Genomic DNA, 19827 nt, shown 5'->3' on the forward strand with positions numbered 1-19827 from the left:
AACAGGAAGGTTAGTCTGCAAAAACATGCGTGTGTGCTAAGTTGCTTCTGTCGCGTCCTATTCTTTGAGACCCCATGGACTGTAGCCTGCCAGGCTCCTCTGTCCATGAGGATTCTCCAGGTAAGAAGATTGGATTGGGTTACTGTGCCTCCTCCAGGGTATTTTCCCAACCCAGGGATCAAACCTACATCTCAGGTATCCTGCACTGGCAGGCGAGTTCTTTACCACTAGCGCCACCTGGGAAGCCCTGAAAAAACATGACCAGCCCCTTATTCTGATCCCCTGATTCTGAGTAATAAGTGATTGCACATTTACATATATTCAGTACCTGGCTGCAGTCCATGGGGTCGCTAAGAGTCAGACACGACTGAGCGACTTCACTTTCACTTTTCACTTTCATGCATTGGAGAAAGAAATGGCAACCCACTCCAGTGTTCTTGCCTGGAGAATCCCAGGGACGGGGGAGCCTGGTGGGCTGCCGTCTATGGGGTCGCATAGAGTCGGACACGACTGAAGCGACTTAGCAGTAGCAGCAGCAGCAGCAGTACCTGATAAACACATAGACGCACCATCTGCCAGCTTCATGTATTCCAGGGTTTCTGTATAGAAGGGAGTGCAATTTCACCTGGGCCTCAGCATTCATTACCCAGCTCAGGCGTATCTGCTCTGGGCGTTGCCTCTCAGCACTGACTCTGTCTCTCCCTTTCTGACCCCCCCCATTCAGCCCAGCTATAGATCCTCCAAATCGGTTGGTTAACTTGATAATGTTTTGCCAGGTGGGAACCCTTGGAATCTCATTGGGAGTTGCCATTGGTTTGGATCCCACAGGCTTGCTTGCTAAAGTCCCAACCGGTAAGCACATTCCCCACCTCTTTTATTTTAAAGATGTCAAATTTTCTTATATTTCAGGTAAGCTTTTCATATTTTAATGGGGACATTCTGGAAATAATGATTGAGTTCCTTAGAAATGACTTTGATGATGAATGAGATCATGCATCCTAAGACTGATTCTGAGATGCCAGAGGTCTGTGATTCCAGCAAATGGGGAAGGGGGGAGATTTCTGCCTCCTTGGATTCCACCTCCATATCCTCTTCCTTCAGGATATCCTAACCAGGGGTAGCACAAAGTAAACAGTGATACTTGTGAATGAACATTTTACATTGACTTAGGAAGGAAGCTGGAAAGGAAGGAAGGAAGAAAGGAGATGTCTTGGTGGATAAGGAGCCCCATTCCCGAAAGCACAAAATGTGTGTGGATGGAGAAGGATCAGGGCAGCCTGAGCACTGTCTAGAGACATCTCCCAGGGCACTGCTACTGTCATCATTAGTACTACTGTTAAGTCTTTCACACATGTCATTCTTCTCTGTCTGAAAACTTTCCATCATGGGTTTAGCCTAAAAGGAAGGTTTAAGCAAAATATGTTCATTCTAAAGGGAGACTAAAAGTAAAAAACTGCTTTTAAATCAGAACACATGAGCTGAATGTATGAGGTTTGTTAAACCAACCAGCTTTCAAGTCTTCACCAGTTCACATTCTTACTGTGTGTGGTTTTTCAGGGTAATCCCGTAAGAAGCGGGAGAGGGGCATTGGAGAGCACTAAATTATCTGTAATTTTTAAATTACTTCAATGTTTATACATTCCAATACATGTAAAGTGACATTGCTATTGAAATAGATTTTCTCTTTATTAATACTTGTCATTGATCTTTGTGACTGTGACAGGTAAGTTAGGACCACACTGAAGGAAAGGAAGATCGGCGATGTTCTGCTTTTTCCTCTTGGCTTCCTTTCCCATTTCTGAAAATAATTTTGGAAATAAAGCCAATCAAATGCAAATGCTCCCCCATTCCTATGGCACAGAATGTTAGGAAATCCGCTTCTCCAGTCTTTGTGCAATATTAACCACCCACACATAACACATGGGATGTTTATTCATCACTGTGGCACCGACTTCCTCCCTTCCATACTGTTTGGAATGTACAATGTGGAGGAGTTGGTGTTACCGGCCTCTGAGAACCTTCTGGTTTCACATTTCTGTAAAGGAACAGCTTTTGTGTTTTCAAGGCAGATTAAAGAATCAATTTGCATTTTAAATGGGCACTGTGGAAGGGAGAATCGTGTGGAGTGCTTCAGGTGGTTTCTGGGTTGTACAGGTTGTGCCAGGGCAGGACGCTCGCTGGGAGCAGCGAGTCCTCTGCGCCCCTCCTCCTGGCAGGAGGGCCCGCTACTTAGAAGGCAGGTTGTGGGGTCTGGGAGACTGGTTCGAATTCTGAACGTGTTCCCTGAGTGACCTTGGATGGGCTACCTGTCCTCCCCGAGCCTTAGTTTCTTCATCTGTAAAATGGAGCAGATTATAGCAAATAGGTACGTGGTGTTTACTTGTGTCTGTGTTATGAGTACTGATGTCCGTCAACCACTGGAATGGAAAGATCAGTTCAGGGTCTGTACCCACACTGTGACCCTAACAGCTGTGCCCTTGGCAACTTGAAGTCCCAGAGAAAAAGTGTGAGTGGCAGACTCAGCAAGCTCTTGGGCTGTTGGTGTGAAGAGTATACTCACCCAGCGGAGCTCCAGTGTGGGCTTCCACCCCAGGTCGCTGCCCAGAGCTGCAGAGGGCGGAACACAGCCTCTAAGCTCGGGTTGCCATCTCACCAGTGACTCAGGGATTCTGATTTATGTTTTCTTTGTTATTGGAATGGACTTGTTTTAACTGAACAGCTTGGTCAATTTCGATACCAGAATGTACCTATGGCATCAGTAGAGAACTTGCCCAGTACCACACAAGGCCCCTCAGAGTCACTAAAGCCTAAGATGAACCATTATCCTGACTTGTATCTGGTTTTGTACTTTAGTATAAGTAGAATCATACAGTCCACACTCTGTGTGTCAGACTCAGTGCCCTGCGTGTGAGGGTAGCTGTAGAGCACTGTAGGTTATTACCCTGGCTGTGAAGTCTTCCACTGTGTGAGGTGAGTGCCATTTACTTATTCCTTGTACTACAGATGGGGCTTTGGCTATTACAAACGGTGCTTCTATGGACATTCTAGTACTTCTGTTTTCTACATAATATACATTTCTGTTGATACCTAGAAGTGGGATTGCTGGGTCACAGAGCAACTCCACGTTGCTGTTCAGCTTCCGTCTTTACTACCAAACAGTTTTACAAAGTGATTGCTTAATGTATAATTCCACCAACAGCAGATGGGAGTTCCAGTTACTCCACATCTTTGGTAACACTTGGGATTTCCAGTCTTTCATTTTAGCCAGGCTATATCTCTCTGCTTCATTCTGTACTCCAAGGCCAAACTTGCCTGTTACGCCAGGTGTTTCTTGACTTCCTACTTTTGCATTCCAGTCCCCTGTAATGAAAAGGACATCTTTTTTGGGTGTTAGTTCTAGAAGGTCTTGTAGGTCTTCATAGAACCGTTCAACTTCAGCTTCTTCAGCGTTACTGGTCAGGGCATAGACTTGGATTACCGTGATATTGAATGGTTTGCCTTGGAAACGAACAGAGATCATTCTGTCGTTTTTGAGATTGCATCCAAGTACTGCATTTTGGACTCTTCTGTTGACCATGATGGCTACTCCATTTCTTCTAAGGGATTCTTGCCCACAGTAGTAGATATAATGGTCATCTGAGTTAAATTCACCCATTCCAGTCCATCTTAGTTCGCTGATTCCTAGAATGTCGACGTTCATTCTTGCCATCTCCTGTTTGACCACTTCCAATTTGCCTTGATTCATGGACCTAACATTCCAGGTTCCTATGCAATATTGCTCTTTACAGCATCGGAGTTTGCTTAAAAGCAGAGATATTACTTTGCCAACAAAAGTCCGTCTAGTCAAGGCTATGGTTTTTCCAGTGGTCATGTATGGATGTGAGAGTTGGACGGTGAAGAAAGCTGAGCGCCACAGAATTGATGCTTTTGAACTGTGGTGTTGGAGAAGACTCTTGAGAGTCCCTTGGACTGCAAGGAGATCCAATCAATCCATCCTAAAAGAGATCAATCCTGGGTGTTCATTGGAAGGTCTGATGTTGAAGCTGAAACTCCAATACTTTGGCCACCTCATGCAAAGGGTTGACTCATTGGAAAAGACCCTGATGCTGTGTAGGATTGGGGGCGGGAGGAGAAGGGGATGACAGAGGATGAGATGGTTGGATGGCATCACCGACTCGATGAACATGGGTTTGGATAGACTCCGGGAGTTGGTGATGGACAGGGAGGCCTGGCGTGCTGCAATTCATGGGGTCGCAGAGAGTCGGACACGACTGAGCGACTGAACTGAACTGAATACCTCTCTGAGGTACATCTAGAAGGATGCCCTGGCATGAAGCTTCTTTGGGAACCATCTTCAGGGTCTGCTCTCTTTCTGAATAAAGTCACTATTCCTTGCCTCAGCAACTCATCTCGGTATATTAGCATGTTGTGCATACGAGCTTGGTAACCACTGTTAGTCACTCAGTCGAGTCCGACTCTTTGCAACCCCATGGACTGTAGCCTACCAGACTCCTCTGTCCATGAGATTTATCAGGCAAGAATACTGGAATGGGTTGCCATTTCCTTCTCCAGGGGAGCTTCCTGATGCAGGGATCGAATCCAGGTCTCCTGTATTGCAGGCAGATGCTTTACCATCTGAGCTACCAGGGAAGCCCTCTGGTAACTACAGTGCACATGAAAATACTGTTGACTCTCCACATTCCATTGATGGAGAGGACCATGTACACAGATAGTCTTGAATGCATTCATGTTTGGCACAGGAACATAGGTATCTTTACCTTTCAGGAAATCCAAAGTGCTTGAAAGAAAATACTGGTCTCACTTGGTCCTCTTCTGTCTGCCCCTGCTCCCTGCCTCCTCTTGAGAAAAGCCAGCATCATCTCTCTTAACAGCCAACACTCACTGAGAACTTGGTGAAGCCATGGCTGGGCAGTGTTTTATATACATTTTCCATCATCCTCACAGCATCCTCACGATGTAGGTAATATCATCTTCTTGTCTTCGAGGAGGAAAAACTCACCTCAGTAAGGCCATGTAACAAGTACACAGCCGTGCCACAGGCCTGGGGGGAGGTGGAATTCCAGCACAGGCCTCCTGCTGCCCACCCACCCGGTGCTGTGCAGTACTGCCCCCTACAACCGACACAAGGTGTGTCCTGAAATCAGAGATCTCGCTGCACTGAGGTGGCTGGTCCACACTGCTCGGCTGCGGTGCAGGAGGGTGATGTTGACATAGCCCAGCCTTCAGTGGTCATGTTCCATCAAGTCACCACAAACACCGAAGTAGTGAGGACCAACCCCTTCCTCCTGGAGGAACAGAGGGTCAGGTTCCTGTGAGGATCAGGGCACAACATTTTCATCAAAGGATCAACCCAGAATCTTGTTTTATGTGTGTTTCTCTTTAAAAACACCTTATTTAACACATGCTCTTGAGTTGTTAGCATTGAACTCATGGCTGACACTAGTGTCTCTTGTGCCAAAATGAAGCTCATCTAACATGTGTATTAATATTTTCTCCATCAGGCACATCCCAGACTTCATGCACAGGAACCCTAGACCGCACTTCAGCATTGTGCTCGGAGGCAAATGTAAACAGCAACCTCATCCCCTCCCCAAAGCACAAAAATACAGAGAATGTGGCACAGTGTGGGCTGAATGGGATGCTTGTTGACAGTTGCTTCACTCAACCTCAGCTGAGAACATGCACATGCGAATATTGCTTTGGGGTCTGCAAATAAATTTTAGCAAGTAGGCGAATCTGAAAATGCAGAATTTGTGAATAATGAGATCAACTGTGTATTTGCTGGTTGATTGATCTAGGGTAAAGAATCTTCTTTATTAAGTGCTATGTGCTTGAGCAAACAGTGATCTCAAGTAAAGCACTGAACTAAGCAGAGCAATGGCCATGCCTTCACACTGCTGCAGATCACCAAGAGAAACCTTTCTTCCAAAGACTGCAGAGATCACTGGGAATAGCTGTGCAGTATGTGCACTACCCAATCCTTTCAGTTGAGGGGAGGCAGCCTCGTTTGGGCTGCTCCACCCAGTAAGGGGCACCATTTTGTCATTTATCCAGAGGTACCATGTGTACCAGTGGTGGCCTCTCAAAGTGCTTCCTGAATGATTTTCTACAAACTTTCCTGGAAACCTATGAGGTCAACAGGGACAAGTAGCCACATGCCTGCTTTCCTGTTGGCAATCAAGTGACTCATCCTAGGATCTTCTAACAGTCACTCTTCCAATACATGCAGTCCTTTCAAAGCTGACAAACCAAGGGGTCCTCTGGGCAGTGCCCACCAGTGTAGTGTTTCCTGTAGCCAATGGGATGGACCAGTGGAGGGCCAAGGCTGCCTGCCACCTGCCAGCTCAAATATTTGCTCCATTTGGGGGTTCACTCTTGATGCTGCCATGCTTTCAGCATGACTGGAGAAGCATAGGGCAGTGACAGCAAATGGCTGAGGCCAGCACATGATAAAGTCTCTAGCTGATCAATTTCCATCCAGGCCTAGGATGACATAAAGATTTGCCCACAGGTGACCAAAGCCCAGTGTTTCCAATAGAGATCAGTCATTTCTACATAGGCCTACAGATTCTGAGCAATGTGTCTAACAGGATGTGGACAGAGCTGAACCTCAAACCCCAAATGACCCCCCTATCCTGCCTGCCTGGTGATTGCTGCTCCCTCCTCCCATGACACCAGCATCCTTGCTCACATCCTACTGCTGCCTGCACAGACACCATGGAGATGCATCCACCCCAGGCCTCCTCCTCCTGCCATCCCTTCTCAGAGTTGTGTGACTCATGTTAAACTCCTCCTTTCAGAGATGCTCCAGAAGCACCTCTGGGTGTGCCCCACCCCATTTTGCTGCAGCAAAATGAGAAGAAATTCCTATCTACTTGATTGGTTGCTTTTCTGAGCTTCTGGGAGGTTCCTGATGCACTTGGACCAGTGCCGGGTACACTGGTAGCTGAAAAAATGACACGGGGCATCAGGGGCCTGTTATCCTGTGACTGACCTTCAGCTGAGCAACGAACATTGGGGGACCTTTCTGCTTGGCTCCCACCCTGATGTCTTGGACTCATGCACAAGTGACAGACTACAGTGCTTGGACCACTGGCAAACTGAGGCTGGACGTGTCCAGCATCTGGCCCTTTGCCATGAATATTATTTGTGGGCAGTGGTGGCTCTCGATTCTCTACAGGAGTCCTGTTCCACATATGGAGCTGCTGCTGCTGCTGCTGCTAAGTCGCTTCAGTTGTGTTCGACTCTGTGCGACCCCATAGATGGCAGCCCACCAGGCTCCGCCATCCCTGGGATTCTCCAGGCAAGAACACTGGAGTGGGCTGCCATTTCCTTCTCCAACACATGAAAGTGAAAAGAGAAAGTGAAGTCGCTCAGTCGTGTCCGACCCTTAGCGACCCCATGGACTGCAGCCCACCAGGCTCCTCCATCCATGGGATTTTCCAGGCAAGAGTACTGGAGTGGGGTGCCATTGCCTTCTCCTCCACATATGGAGCAGCTGCCCACTTTTGTTCTGCCCACACTGGTCATGTGACTTGATCTAATCCCAGGGGCCATGGAAATTAGCCTGTTTTCTTGTGATAAGAAGGCACAGAGCCTAGGAGAGTGCCTGTCTGTACCCAAGCCCAGAGCTCAAGCTCCCAACCCCTCCCTGCTGAGTTTCACTTGGGCAATATCGACACTCCTGTGTGTTTCCAGGTAGTACAGGCTTGTCAGAAGGGGCTGAGTCCCAGGAAATTGGACAGTGTCATGGCTGACCAGAGACGGGAGTCCTTTTGTCTTCTACTGCACAAATTGTGGCGCTTGGAATTGGACTGGACCTTGAGAATTTTTTTTCACTTATAGCTGGAGAGGCCAAAATATGAGAAAGGCTAGTGACTTTCTCAAGGTTGTAGAGCTGGACAGTGAGTGGTAGCCCTGGGACAGACTGGCCCACCACCGCTGAGCTCTCCTGCAATCAACACAATAGTGACATCCTCACCAGCCACGCTCTTTCTCCTTTGGTGAATGGTGCCATTGCCCATTTATCCCAAAGACAAACAGAGAGAGACCCTCTGCACTCAACTGGTTTGAAGACATTCAGAGCAGCACAGCTCTCCTGCCAGTGTTCAAAGACTCTATCTCGTTATTAGAAAGATCACAACGGGAAACATGCCGGTCTCTGCCACATCTCACAGTGCAGGACACCCCTTCCCCTCCCCTCCCATGCTGCGTCTCCATGCCAACACCATCACTAAACCACACAGAGACGAATACACTCACAGAAGAGCTTTTCCCTTCCTATCAGTTTTTATTTTTTAAAAAAAGACAAGGACCAGCTAATTTTGTAAGGGATGACACAGTAAATCATCTGTCATCCTGAGTTCTTTCCAGTTTGAACAGACTCCTCTCTGAACTGACTTGTCTATTTACTATAGCAAGGGAGACAAGAGGATTCACTTTTTGCCATTTTTGGTATAGAAAAATCTGGTTCCTTCGCCAGCAAAGAGTGGAGCAAAATGTTCAGGCGGTGGCTAGTTAGGGAGTGTTCACACGTGAGAACTGAGGCGTGTGTAAAAACTGCACAGTGCAGCAACATAGAGGGTCAATGTGGAATCAGAGGAAGGGGTGCACCCAGGTACCCCAGGTGGGATGAGCTTGAAATGGCTGAGGAACACGAGGAAGGTCTGTGGCGTGGGAGGGTGCTGGGGGGTGGGGAGAGTAGGACATGGATGTGGAGAGGTGGGTAGACCCAGAACACTCAGTCCAATCCCCACATATGTCATTAAAGGACCGCCTGGACCACTGTGTGGGATGTGGACATGATGGGGGATCCTGGTCCAGGGGAGGGTGATGACAGCCTGGACAATGGCCATGCCAGCGAGGATGGAGAGGAGATGGGGATGAAGACATAGGTTGGAAGTGGAAAGACCAGAATGAACTGATGGGGTGAGGTGGGAGGGAAAGAAGTCAAGGCTGATTTCTAAGATTCCAGCCTGAGCAATTCAAGGGATGGTTTCTGAGAGGGCCAACCTAAGGTGCAAGAGGGTTTGCAGGGGAGAATAAAAGTTTATTGTCTTTTAAAAACCCATGGCTCCATTTCAAACTATATTCCAACTCCATATCAATCTACACTCCCTCTTCAATGGAGTGCTGAGTTGCCAAGGGAGAAATTAAACACACTCACACACACATACACACTCCTTTATCCAGAATCCCACTTTAAGTAATTGTGCCTAAGATGGTAAAATGGCTTTCCTATTGCCTTTTAAAAGAGGGTTATGGTATCCATCGATAAGCATCTGTGTGTGTCATGTGTGCACTCAGATGGATGTGCACATGAGCCTGGGGATAAAATTGCCCTCTGGGACTCACCCTCTGCAGAGGAGAGTAATAGGTCTTGCCTCAAGCCAACTCTGTAAGACAGAAAAGCAATGAAGTCAGATGAAGCTGGGCCTATGTCCAGGAGAGGATGAGAGGGTCAGCACAGGCCAAAGCTGCTGGTCCCATCAGTTTCAGATGCTGAAAACCACTCTGCTAACTGAGCTCATCCCTCTAGTTCACAGCACTGAGGAAAAGACAGCTTTAACAAGTTCAAAAGGAGAAAAAGTATGTATGTACATACTTTGTATGTAAAATGACACCCATCAAAGTACTAATAACATAACTGACAAGACAGACTCCATGTTTACCTTTGGAATCCACTCCCAGGCCAGGAGAGTGCCTTGCATTTTGAGGATGCATCACGAGAGTCCATGAAGAGCATCCCCAGCCACGGGCCAAGATGGGGCCACAAGTGGACCTAACTTGCATTCTTGCTTTGTCATTTCCAGGCAAAAGAGCCTTTCATCAAGAAATCTATTTGCAAACAGCTCCTAGTATTCTTGGGAGTAAGATGAAGCAAGCCTTAGGAAACAAGACTCTCAGAGAGGGTGTCACAGGTGTCCCAGGAGTGGAGGACACACCCGTCGGATTAAGAGTTGGGTAGGTGGGTGCCATCTTGGTCCCTGGGCTGGCAGGGAGGGGCAAGTTCAATGGCTGACAGTTTACTCCAAATACCCCCTAAACCAGCTCCTTGGGATCTGGTTCTAAATTCCGCAATGAAAAAGGGGCCACTTATTGAAAGGGCACGTTATCTTTGGGGGCCCTTAAGATTTGTTAAGTGTGAGAACAAGAGAGGACTAGTGATGGGAACAGTTCTGGAAACTCTTCAGGAGCCTCTGAAGAGGGTAAGAAGCTCTCGAGATCTCAGGGAAGCGGGGTTGGGGGGAGATGTGGCAGAAGAGTCCTGGCTCCTTCCTCACTGTGGCCCCCCAGGTTGAATGGGCTTAGCCAAAGCTACACCCCAAACCCCACCTCTGCCCACTCCTTAACTGAGAACACATTTGGGTGGTTTTCGTACTCAGGCACCAGCTCCAGCTGCTGAAATAACATCTCAGCAGACAGAGGCCAATGCTTCAGGGAAAGAACACTGTGATTGTCACCAATGACGTGTTTGTTCAGATGCTACATGTTGGAGCACATGTTCAGAAAGGACTCTGAGTCCTTGTGAAATTGGGAAACAGACACAGCTCTGTAGGGGCTACAGACACAGCTCCCTGGGGCTCTGCAAACCCCAAGCTACCTGGCAGCACCAACATTGTGGAGACAAGGCACGTAACTGGAGTTGGTTTCAGAGGAAAGATACTGTAAAATTGTAGTCAGTATAGAATATTGTTCACATTGGGACTGTTGGCAATGTCATCTCAGAGGAACACATAAATTAAGTTTGCCTTGTAGGTAACAAAACAAAGAAAAATAAAATAGAGTGGGGACGAGTGGACCAATAATAATAAATTACTATCAATAATGACAAACTATTGATAGATAAATAAGATGAAGAGAAGCATACAGTAAGCTGCAGGTGTCTGGTCCTGATAGGTAAATATTTGGTATCTAAGCAATGTGCCTGTTCTCTCCCATCACCAGTTGGGGCTCCTCATTAGATCAAAGGTAACACTGTCTGCTCCAAGCTCATCTTCTAAGCTTCTCTCTCTTGCACTGGGTTCCAGATGTGAACCAAAGAGACAGTCGATGAACACGTGTAGCGTCTGTCCAGAAGGGGCTGGATTCTCATAATTTTGCATCTTCTATAGCCTCATGGGTTTTAGAGAGAGAACAGATGTGCATAATAATAATGGTTGTGGTTTACTCAGTTTGTGTGTGACTGTTTGGTGACCCCATGGACTATAGTCCACTAGGCTCCTCTTTCCATGGGATTCTCCAGGCAAGAATACTGGAGTGGGTTGCCATCTCCACCTCTGGGGATCTTCCTGACTCAGGGATTGAACCTGCGTCCCTGCATTGGCAGGTGGGTTCTTCACTGCTGAACCATGAGGGAACCCCAGTAATAATAGTAGGTAATATCTATTCAGCCTTTGCCCTAGAAGCAGAACTAGATTCCAGGATTCTAGTGCAAGTCTTTTAGCTGGGAGGGGGATCTCAGAAAGTGACCCCACCCCCATCCAGAAAAGAACAGGAAAATAGATTGGGGAGGAATGGGCTGCTGATCCAGGTGTGTTATCTGTAAGATGCTGGACAGGCACCTGCTGGGACACCTGGGGGAGACAGGGCTGAATGTATTTCCATGCGCACATCTGAAGCATAAGGGAACCAAGGTATTTATCCATCAACCTCTCTCTGACTAAGGGCAGGGGCTGATGATTTCCTAGTACTTCTGAGCTGCCCTGCATTCTGGTAGAATGGGCTCTGGGGATCAGCAAAAGCCTGGAGTCATGGGAGCTGGGAATTGGGGTTCAGGCAGGCACACCAAACTGTAAATACTAAGTGGGTACAGGGGGGCCTTATCCCAGCAGCGCCAGATACTCTACAGTAAGAGCTCTGCCCACATACCTTCATATTGCTCCTGAAAGCAGCCAGCTTCACCTCCAGTGACTGACAGGGAAACTGAGGCTTGACCAGGCAAAGCAGATTGCCCATGGCTATAAGCCTAATCAGTGGAAAAGCCAGGACCGACACTCAGGTAGATTTCACTCAAAGGGCACACTCTAAACCACCACCAGGCTTTACTTCCAGCTTTAGGTCCTGGGGAACCAACTACTGGCCAACCTGTGTGCAGCCCGTGGGGCCTGATGGTCAGACTCTGGCCATCTGAACTGGGTCTCACGCAAGGAGAGGAGTGAGTAACTTAAGATCTTTCGAAACATAATTTACCCTCTTTGTGCTAATCCTCTCTGGGCACCAGTTTTAGCTTTGTGTTGACACTGACAAATTAAGGACATGCTCAGCACTTTTGCAAAAGTAAACAGGAAATTCCACAAGCTCTTCTAATCATTTTTCTCTTCCAGGGTGAAATCCCTTAACTAAACACGTCTGCCTGGCCAGAGAGTTGTTGCTAGGACCTTGCTGACCAGATCCTGTGGGTCCCCTTATACGTCGAAACCCCTGTGGCAGCTCCTCTCTAAGGATCCTGGCCTTGGAGCTATAGAAAGGCCTTTGGGCCCTCCTGTCCTGGTGTTCATGAGGATGGGGCCAGCTCCCAGTGGGTCTGACTCTGGTCCTTTGTGGTGGGCTAAGCACAGGTGAGCCACCCTTAGAGAGATATAGGGTGGGGAGAAGGTGAGGACTAAAACACCTAACATTTCTTGAGCATCTACTACGCACTCCCACTTTACAGATGTGGAAATCGAGGCCAGGAGAAGTTCTGTGACTTGTTCCAAAGCCCCTAGCACTTTGGTGATACACAAGCTCTCCTGCTCCTAATCTGGGTATCCTTCTCTCTCATCAAACATCTCACCTTGCAACAAAGGTTTACTGTCTAGCTCAGGGAACTATAGTCAATATCTTATAATAACCTATAAGGGAAAATAATTTGAAAAATAATATATGTGTATATGTAAAACTGAATCACTTTGCTGTGCACCTGAAATATTGTAAGTCAACTATACTTCAATAAAAATATATATTAAGAAAAAAGAAGCCTATACATAACCCCCCCCCAAAAAAATCCCATCTTTGTAGCCTGGTGGCCTGTAAGTGCCTTCTATGCATTCTATGTGTGTGAGTTGCTAAACCCAGGCCATTGCTCAGATGCCAGGGTAAAGGAGTAGCGCCTCTTTTCTGAGACCTTTTTTCCTGGCCACTTCTGCTTTGTGATTTTGAGTTGACAATGCAAGCAAAAGGAGGGATGATGCTCAATTAGAATCTCTAGGTCTTCTAGGGGAACCCCATGCCATGCATGCATGCTCAGTAGCGTCCAACTCTTTGCAACCCTATATGGACTGTTCCCCTGCCTACGGGATTTTCTAGACAAGAATACTAGAGTGGGTTTCCATTTACTCCCAAGGCTACTTAAATTTATATTAATTAAAATAAAATAAAATTTAAATTCAGACTAACCTCTCAGTCAGACTAACCAAGTTTCAAGGGCTCAGTAGCTCACATGGCCAGCAGCTCCCTTACAGGACCGAGCAGAGGGAATAATTTCATCAGCATTAGAAGGTTTGATGAGATAGCACTGTTCTATAGACTTAGAGTTGAGTCTCAGAGAGAAAAAGGAAAGGAATGACCTTGGAGAGACAAAAATCACCCCCGTGCTGAGGTGGAGCTGCTGCCTCTCCAAGTAGGGGTGGGGGGCAAGAAGGGCCCCCTCCACATCCTACTGGTACCCTGGCCCCTCCAACCACTGAAAACTGGCTTGTGCATCAATTAGTTTATTCTTTGGCTCTTAACAAAAGCACTCTGAGCCCCAGGGAGGGGAGAGGATCCAAGGAAACCATTCCTTAAGATATTATAATTAAACAGATGACTGGAAGCAGCCAAGGCCCCAGGGAAAAGACAGCCATCCTGTAAGGCTCCTTCCAGAGCCCCTCCCCTAGGACTGAAAGGGGACTGGAGCTTGGAGGAGGCAGGGAGAAGAGGGGAGTGCTCCCCACCTGGGATGGGCTCTCCCCATTCTTCAGGAACACATCAAAATTAGCCTTCACCCTGCTCCACGTGTGGGGTGAAGTTGGAGTTGGAATTCAGGCTGCAAAGCCAAGACTTCCTTTGGGATCCGCCTGCCCTCCTGTGCTTCAATCACCCCGACTAAGGAAGACCTGACGGAGGGTATCCTGATCAACATTAGAACAGACTGTGAAGCAAGTTCTTAGACAAGTGTGTTTTCCTGGAGATATTCACTGTTGATAGAAGTTTGCAGATGACGGATTTCCACTCTACCAGGAGCTTACCAGGTGGCTCAGTGGGTAAAGAACCTGTCTGCAATGCAGGAGATATAGGTTCAATACCTGGCTTGGGTAAATCTCCTGGAGGAGGGCACATAATCCACTCCAGTATTCTTGCCTAGACAAGAATCCCATGGACAGAGGAACCTGGAAGGCTACAGTCGCAGAGTCATACATGACTGAGCACAACAGCACGGCACAAGGAGCCCCTAGGTAAAGCAAGTAGGAAGGAATCTTTGTCTAGTGGAATCTCAGGCCTGAATGTTTCTGAGAGCCACACAACCCGGAAGAACCAAGGGAAAATTAAAGTCACAGTGTGGGGAAAGTTTAACCAGAAATGGCTGCTTGATTTCCGCAAAGCTCACACAAAGGAGGGAAGTATAAAAAAAAAAAAGAAAGGCAACCTTGGGCAGGGAAGAGTGAAGTGTAGTTTCAGGGAGTCAGAGCACCTGTGACCACATGCCAGCACCAGGCCAAGGGCAGGGGCTGTGTAGAAAGCGTCCCATGAAAAGCAAACTCACGAGGTCTGTGTGTGACGGGGTGTGTGAGCTTAGCTGTGAAGCTTAATCAGGTTTCAGGACACGTGCTAAAAGGCCTGGGTTCTCTGGTGGAGATCCCAAATCACTGCCAGCTGGTCCCTGGGGTCCTCTCTCTGGGGCGGCCTGGTGACAGGACACAGCTCTGGGACCCTTCCAAAGAGGGCCTGCCACCCCTCACTGGAGGAGGCCAGATGACGTAAACACCCGTTTACGATGCCCTGAGGGGTGTTCGTCAGGGTACCTGGGATCCCTAGCCACATGGCCCTGAGCCGTCCTCTGGCCTTCCTGGACCTCTGTGCCCTGGCAGGGGAGAAGAGTGCTCTGGATTGCCTCTGGCCATGCCTGACCCTATTCCCCAGGCAAGGAGGGACCACTTCCAAGCCAGTGCCTGAGTCACCTCCTGGGGCCTCCCACCCTCCAGACCATAGTTTCCACTCCCTCCAGATTCTGAACTCCAGGGTCTACATCTTCCATCGCAAGTTTCTGCTTCCTGCCTGGAACCTGCTTTCCTCTTCTCCTTTGGAAAACGCCTGCCCACTCTTCAAACCCACTCCACTGTTGGAGCCTTCATTTCACTCCTCCTGCCCTGAGGAGGGACCATGGCCGCACTCACATGCAGCGGGAGCCATCCAGGGGGGATCTGCCTCCAATACAGTGGGCTCCTGCAGATCAATACAGTGAGCTGTGTCCAGACGGCTAGAAGGGTCCAGCCTGGTGCCACCATCCTGCAGTGGCTCAGAGATGCTTCCCAGAAGGCTGAGAGCAGGACTCTGTATGTAGCTCCTACAGCTCTGCTTCATGCATTTAACTGTTTCCCACTGGCGACCGGGATGGCTCAGGTTAACCCTGGCAGCCTTTCCTACACCCAACGATGTAACCTGACAATTGTTGAGCTCCAGGTGTGCTGGGTGCCATGGTGGGTGGAGCTTGTCCCAGTGCTGAACAAGTCAGGACTGAGTAGCTTTTGTTTTGTCATGTGCCAGACGCTACACGAGGGTTTCCTGCGAGGCTCATGTGACCCTGCGGCGTGGGGGAGGGGTGGGTTATATTCCTGAGGTTGGACAACATAAACTTGTTCCTTGACCCTGGGGAGGCCACCAGCAGGCCCAGCCTGACCAGATGCAACAGAGGGGTGCCTCCTCCCCCGAGCCTGGGACCCCTGCCCTGCATCACCTGCCTGCATGTGGATCCCCCAGGCAGCAGGTTGGGCTTCTCCACTGGGGTCTCCTCCCTCTGAGAGGCAGGTTGGGGAGGAAGCCTGAGTGGGCCTTGGCCACAGACACAGGCTGTTTGGGTGGAGAATTCTGGAATTCCAGTTCTGGAGCGTGGTCTTCAAGAGGTGAACACTGACTTTGACCCCTAGCCTCCTTGCTCTGTGGTTTCCACAATGCAGGGCCCAGGGCAGGGCAGGCTGTGGGATAAGACACCAGTAATGACAAAGTGTGAGGCTGCAGGCTTATATCCACTCCTTTAGACAAGTGGGGGGAAAAAAGTACCTTTAAGCAGAGTCTGGAATTATCCTGCTTTGTCTACTTGGCTTTCATGCCTGCCTGGAAACTCACTGCCTTAGATGGCAGAGGCCTTACGGGACCCTTGGCTCATGAAGGACAAGGCAAAGCACCCTCCTCTGCCTTCAGCTGGGTTCAGAGGATCCCAGGGTGGCGGGGAGTGGAGGATGGAGGAAGGGCCCTGCCTTTGGCTGCAACAACACCCCTTGGGAGACGGAAGCTCGTGCTGTTTGGGCTGAGAGTGGAAACCTCATCTCTCAGCTGTCAAGGCATCAGGGCGCCGAGGCAGCTGGGAGTCCCGGCTCTGATGCAGTGCCTGGGTCTTCTCAGCCTAGCAACAGGAAAGGCTCCCTGGTGCCGGGGTGGCAGCTGGCATCCACAGTAACTGCTCTGTGCCTGTGACTCTCCTGACAGGCAAGAGGGCTGCAGAGGCTGCTTTATCATTTGGGGCCCCTAGAGCCTTTTTTCAAGTGGAGGGTTTAGAGGGGTTGGGGTAAGTGGGGAAAGACTTGAAGAGTCGATGGCTTTCATCAGGAAAGGAGTCATGCTTAGGCATCTTATGGGGCCAGAGGGTAAATATATTGCCAGAAGTCACACACAAAGCAAGGACAGCAGAACTGGGCTCCATCCCATATCTGGTCTGACTACAGAGCCCGTGGTGTAGGTGGAAAAATAAGGTCTCTGTCCCCACCCCATCAAGTTATGGTGGGCTTGTGACTGCAATAGAAGTGGGCAGAAATGACTCATATGACTTCAGAGGCTGGAACACTCAGGCCATGGGCTTCCTCTTTGTCACCGCAACCCTCCCTCTGCAAGCCCTGGGCTGCCACCTGGAGCCATGCTGGAGGGGCCACACAGAGGTGCTCCAGTTGACAGTCCCAGCTGGGCTAGTCCTCTGGGCACTGCAGCCCAGACACCAGACATGGGAGTGGACGAGCCTTCTTCAAGGGGTCCTCCAGCAGCAGTGGCTCCAGTCCCAGCCATCAGTGTCACCACCAGCCATCCAAATCTCCCATCCCGGGCCCTGGATCCCAGGGTGCAGCACCCACCTCTATGCCCTTTCTGAACTATCGATCCCCGGAACTGACAAGCAACAGGATGTGGTTATTTGATACGTCACCCAATTCAGAGATGTTTCATAGCAATAAATAACCAGAATGGAATCAAGAGCATCCAGGCGGAGCCCGTGCCATGGAGATGGGAAAGAGCACTGATGTGTCTAGTGGAAAATGTGCCCTGAGTCTTCCTGGTTCTGCAGCTACTTCTTCAAGACAGCGTCACCCCTGCACCTGTACCCCCCAAACTCTCTGGATGGGGACAAGGAAAATCAAAAGCCTTCCATCCACTGGGCCTGTGGATGAAGCACTAGGCCAAGGGTGGAGACTAAGAGCCAGAACACATTTTCATGGACCATCTACTATGTGCCAGACACTGCCCCACCACATGACAGGCAGAGGTCTCGGAGGAAGCCACATGCAAAACTCTATCCCCGTTCTCATCCCAGCTGTGCATAAAACTACATCCCTTTGGGAGAGAAGGTGACTAGCAATAAGCAAAGAACTAGATAATATTATGTCACAGGGTACTCGGCGCTGCGGAGAAAAGTAAAGCCACGTAAAGACAGGCAGTTTATAGAGGCAGGTTGGGGAAGGACGGACTCCCAAGGAAGGTGGCATTTCAGCCGAAAGAACCCCCACTCTGTTTGACCCCTGGGCATGGGTATCGGGGAAAGAAAATGTCCATGTAGCCCCTAGCATACACACCTGTGGCCTCTTAAAGACAGTACCTTTGGATATACACTACCATATATAAGACAAACGAGAAGAATCGGCTGTAAAGCACAGGGAACTATACTCAATATCGTGAAATAACAACCTAGAAGGGAAGAGGACCTGAAAAAGAATACACACACGCACACACACACATATAACTGAATCACTTTTCTGTACACCCAAAACATTGTACATCAACTACGCTTCAATAAAAACCACCTTTTAAAAAGCACGTTTGTTGATCACCCGTTTGGGGCTCACAGACCCCAGCAGGTGTGTGAACAGGAAGGGAGACCTTTCTCCTCCTTCACTCCCCAAACACCCACTTCCAGGCTCTCCCTCGGGCTCTGCAGCCGGGCCATCAGCAGGGTACTTACACAGAGCACGTGAAGGACTACCGCGCCCTGTCTTCGGTCCTCGTTGGTGAAGATGTCATTGGGGAACTCGTGCAGGGCTGCGGGAATGGAGAGAGAAGAGCAGCTCAGTACACACAGGTGACAACATTTCAGAGCAGGAAGTCTGGGAGAGCACTGCCTTCCTTAGTGTACCATGAACTTGGATGAGGAAAAATGACATCTGTAAGTTCAAAGTTTACAAATCTCTAACTGGGAACTTGGTGATTCCTCCTGATAAGAATAGAGGCAACAAATCTTGGTCGTGTTAGAAACATACAGGGCTGTGACCCCAGCGGACACGTTCAGGATCCACGGTCCTGCCATCCGCCTGGCTCCCGCTCACCCTCTTCAACATGGAGGTGGTGTGGAGTCCGCCACCTGTGACCAAAGTTCATGAAGACACCTGGAATCCACTACTATGCAGGTCTGTGTCCTAAAACCCTGACAACTTCATTCCAGTGCATCCGTTTCCTTCTGCAGCATCACACATCTCCTTGCAAATACTGAAACATTTCTCCTGAGCAGAGGTCTGCAGGCTTCGAGGATTACCTGGAGGTCCGTAGCACACGCAGGGTTAAGTCCTTGCTCTGAACTGTCTGTCTGTCTCTCTTTTTCTTGTCCTGCTCTTGCCCTGGCTGGGGGCCCCCCGGACTCTTATACTCCCTCCTCCTGCCTCCTACTTATATACCACATTGCCCTCTGCTTCCCAGGAAGTCCAGTGCAGGGCAGAACACATAAGAAATGTTCCTTTCTGCCCACTTTCCAAACCCAGGACACGGATGGCTGCAAAGATAAGAAGGAACCCTGCAGGGCAGGTCTGTCCCTCAACCCTCTGGCCCAGGTTTCCCAGCACTGTCTGCCCCCCACTGAGTGGCACTTGAATCTGGCCAAACCAGCACCCCACTCCATGGTCCTGAAGACAACAGGCATCACCCATAGTTGCACTGCTCCTTCCTGATGTGCCCTGGGGATGGGCTGGCCGTGGTGGGTAGAGACAGAGGCTCTGACGGCAGAACATCTGCATGGGTTTGGGCAGAATTCATAGCAGCATAGGCAGTGACCTCTGCTCCCAGCCAGCCGGCACCCACCCGCCCTGTACTTGACACCCACTATGCCTCCAGTCCTTCCAGAAAGCTGTTGTTTCTGGACTGTAGACGAGGAACCCAGGGGCAGCAGGACTGGACAGTGTGCTGGAGCATCCACAGTGAGGGCCATGCACCCATAAGACTAGCCCGTGACGCCCTCACGGCGGTGACCTCTTGGCTCCTGGTACTGCTTGCCCATCTTATTTCACTTGGTGACCTCTTTCTTCTGGGGGGCTTCTTCCTAGTAGGGACCTGATCCAATCTAAATTCAGCCCCCACACACCAGAGGAGCAATCTATTCAGCTG

General features: G+C 49.3%; 1 protein-coding gene across 2 annotated transcripts in view; it reads right to left on the reverse strand.

The window, feature by feature from the left end:
* Nucleotides 1–19827, reverse strand: part of SLC24A3 (solute carrier family 24 member 3) — a 424237-nt gene that overhangs the window by 146495 nt on the left and 257915 nt on the right. For both annotated transcript variants that reach the window (XM_081558604.1, XM_081558603.1), the window contains one exon: nt 18419–18495. In XM_081558604.1, the coding sequence (XP_081414730.1) occupies nt 18419–18495 (77 nt within the window). The remainder of the gene's footprint in view (nt 1–18418; nt 18496–19827) is intronic.

Source organism: Giraffa tippelskirchi, chromosome 13 (genome assembly GCF_054371585.1).
Source record: "Giraffa tippelskirchi isolate mGirTip1 chromosome 13, T2T-mGirTip1v1.2.pri, whole genome shotgun sequence".
Classification (NCBI taxonomy): domain Eukaryota; kingdom Metazoa; phylum Chordata; class Mammalia; order Artiodactyla; family Giraffidae; genus Giraffa; species Giraffa tippelskirchi.